This window comes from Ranitomeya variabilis, chromosome 1 (genome assembly GCF_051348905.1).
Source record: "Ranitomeya variabilis isolate aRanVar5 chromosome 1, aRanVar5.hap1, whole genome shotgun sequence".
NCBI lineage: Eukaryota > Metazoa > Chordata > Amphibia > Anura > Dendrobatidae > Ranitomeya > Ranitomeya variabilis.
The window spans coordinates 575,872,762-575,876,191 of record NC_135232.1 but is presented as its reverse complement, the minus strand read 5'-3'; the positions used below and the strand labels follow the sequence as shown (position 1 = coordinate 575,876,191).

The 3,430-nt window shown below is 37.1% G+C and overlaps 1 protein-coding gene across 1 annotated transcript; it reads left to right on the top strand.

The window, feature by feature from the left end:
* The first annotated feature begins 1,637 nt into the window (after positions 1-1,637).
* LOC143793896 (olfactory receptor 10A4-like) lies at positions 1,638-2,510 on the top strand. Its single transcript, XM_077280837.1, has one exon. It carries the CDS (start codon positions 1,638-1,640, stop codon positions 2,508-2,510), a length of 873 nt encoding a protein of 290 aa, XP_077136952.1.
* Positions 2,511-3,430: the final 920 nt, after the last annotated feature.

Genomic DNA, 3,430 nt, shown 5'->3' with positions numbered 1-3,430 from the left:
TGGGGTTTGGGTGCGTTCATCAAACTGTTCGGCGAACGTCGTGATGTTTGACGAACCGAAACGAACCTTGGAATGGTCACTCATCTCTACTGGTGAAGACTGTCTTAGTTACTTTTAGTTTACTATTTTCTGTATGTGTTTTTTAGGTACTATTGAGAAGTCTATTAAAAAAAAGCAACTCAAGAAAAGCAATTTTCAGAATATGAAAACAAAAGAGTTGCGTGTAATTTGATTTATATTTGAACATACTGTATATCACAGGAAAACAAAAAGCAATAGACTGTTGAAGTGAATCTGTCAGCAGGTTTTTTCTTTTTAATCTGAGGGATGTGTCACTTAATAGGCTTTGTGCTGTAGTTTCAATACAATCAGTGTTTTATGAGAAAGAAATGATCAATGCCTGACTAGATCTCATGTGCAAGACAGTCCAGCTAATCTTTGTGACCCCCAACACCACAAATGATTGGCAGCTTGCTGACAATGCACAGTGTACACAGGAAGCTGCCAATCAAGGATGTGGGTGGGGATAAACACAGCTCGGCATTATGACCACTGCTACATCTACAATGGACAAAACTGGGATTCTATCAAAACTTCAGCAAGTAGCCCAGTAATTGCAGGGATCAGGGTCTTTGCTTCCACACCATGCTGCTCTCTAATTAAATGGCAAGAACCTGCTGACAGATTCCCATTAAGTAATTTGTGAATTTAAGCTTCAATGGAAGTTTAAATTGAAACAGCTGAGGATGAGTGAAATATAGGCTCCCCTTGGAGAATTGAGAAATTAATCTATTGCCCTATCAACATTCTGATTTTCCTTGCATGTCAGATCTGCTTCATTTTCCTCCTTTCTTGTAGACCTTATTGCAGTGTAGTGACTAACTGTTGTAACAGAAAACTATGTACAACTGGGATCTGCTTTTGATGAGCAAATTAATTCAAAGCAATTCAAATTTGTGTACAGTTTTTAGAAATTCAATAAACTGGAAAATTTGAAAAAAGGCATCAGCAAATGAAAGGTCACAAGACCTAAAGCACAGCTGGCTCACCATAATGCTTTACAGCTATCACATCCCATGGTCTAGCACAGCCAATTAGTAATGACCATCAGAGCCTGTATGAAAGCAAAAGCAGGGAATGCAGCACCCATTTTAGAATGAATCTGAATAGTGAAAAGATGTTGCAGCTCACCCCTTAGCCATAGGGATAGGAAAAGAAAACCATAAAACACTAAAGAAACTGTACAGATAGTGTGTGACAAGACAGCAGTAAAGAAGAACACTATGTTAATAAAACTGGACAATATGGATTTCATTGGGTCAGTAAGGATTGAAGACTTTGTTAACATCTGCTTTGCATTGGAACCTTTGTTAGGGTTTCAGGTGGAAATATTTTCATTATTCAAATCAAAGCATCTTTTAGTCCTCATTTCAAATACTGAAATAATTTTTCCAGTTTTATAATATTTTCTGATCCCTTTCTCATCTCATGTGTTAATATGTTAAATTTTGTCTTTTAGGTAAAAGATGTTCCAATTTGAATGAGCCCTTTCAACCCAACAAAAAATGGAGGAAGTTAACAGTACCGTTGTCACGGAATTTGTTTTACTGGCATTTAAAGATTTTCTTCAATTTCAAATGTTGCTTTTTGTTGCTTGCCTATTCATTTATATTACATGTATCATCGGAAACATGATTATATTTTTGCTTATTCTTATTGACGTTAGTCTTCATTCCCCAATGTACTACTTTATTAGCAGATTTTCTATTTTGGAAATCTTTTTTGTTTCCATCATCGTCCCAAAACTCTTAGACATTCTTATTGCAGGTAGAAACCGGATCGATTTTGTGGTTTGTTTCTTTCAGTTATACTGTGCTGATACCACCGGTATAGTCGAATGTTACCTTCTCACTGTTATGGTTTTTGACAGACATTTTGCCATCACAAGCCCATTGCAATACTTAATCATAATGAGTCATTGGTGTACCAGACTGGCTGTATTCCCATGGATTGTCGGTTTGGTTGCGGCTTTAATACCTACCGTCATCACAGCATCTTTGAAGTTCTGTGGACCCAACATAATTGACCATTTCTTCTGTGACTTGGCTCCTTTACAGAATTTAGCATGTTCGGATCCCTTTGTCAGTAATCTTTTGACAAGCATAATAGCCATTATTGTGGTTCTTCTCCCCTTCATCATAATAATAGGGTTCTATATTCATATCATCATTACAGTCTTAAAGATTAAGAGCGTTCAAGGGAAATTTAAAGCTTTCTCCACCTGCTCCTCTCACCTAATCGTAGCCAGTCTTTTCTTCAGCACAGGAATAATTGTCTATGTTAGTCCTAATGGAAGCAATTATGATAAATTCTTTGCTCTCATATACAAAGTGGTCACTCCCTTGTTAAACCCTTTTATTTATGTCTTAAGAAACCAGGAGGTGAAGAAAGCTTTTGCAATGGCATTTTCACTTATGAAGAAGAAACACATTGTTAATTTGAAGTGCTAACTTTAGTTAAAAATTTCCAACTTTTTTAAGCATTTATATGTTGCTCAGGAAGAAAAAAAACTCATTGGCAGTTGTGTCCAACTTACTCTCATGATGGATAAAATCCCTTTGTATCCCAACAAAGCAACTGTATAAATTCTTAATTATTCCCACAAGCAGAGTTAAGCAAAATGATTTGCAAAGAACTGCCAAATCCTAAGTGTGGAAACTTGGGTTACTCTTCTGATTAGCAAGCACTGCAATGTTGAATGATACATGTCATTACATAGTCAGGGGGGGCCTACAAATCAGAGGAGGCACTGAGAAAGAAGGTAGTAGGAAGTTTGTGGGTCTTTGGTTAGGCTTCCATTGTGTATCGACTTGGCCACTGGACCAATATTTCACAAATGTTTTTCTTATCTTTATTCACTGGTAAACTTTACATTTGACTATAAGTGAGTTTTTAAGCTCTTCCCACCCTGTGCTGTGCATTTATGGTACTCTGGTAAGGTACTTGCTGCAAAACTTCCATATATGTAAGGTGCTTTTTTTGCAGACTCAGACTATAAACTTGCACCATCTGCAGCAGGTGTAAACTGTTTCATACAGCTGATAATCTGCTGCTGAGACCAGGGTCTATGATAGCACTGATTACAAGCATACAACTCACTAGTTGTCAGTAGTGAACATGGCATGATTAAAAAACAGAGGGGCTCTTTCTGTACCTCTATTAGTCCCCCCACAATGTGAGATGTTGATAAATATTATGGCAACTAAAGGCCATGTTTGTGTGGTTTTCCTCTGGGTTCTCCTATTTCCTACCACACTTAAAATACATATTGATAGGGAATTTAAGATTGTGAGCCCCAATAGGGGCAGTGATGATAATCACTATAAAACGCTGGTGAGTATGATGGAGCTATGTAAGCAATTCATAATAA

Coding starts and splice junctions, on each gene's coding strand:
- LOC143793896 (XM_077280837.1), top strand. CDS start 1,638: ATGTTGCTTTTTGTTGCTTGCCTATTCATTTATATTACATGTATCATC.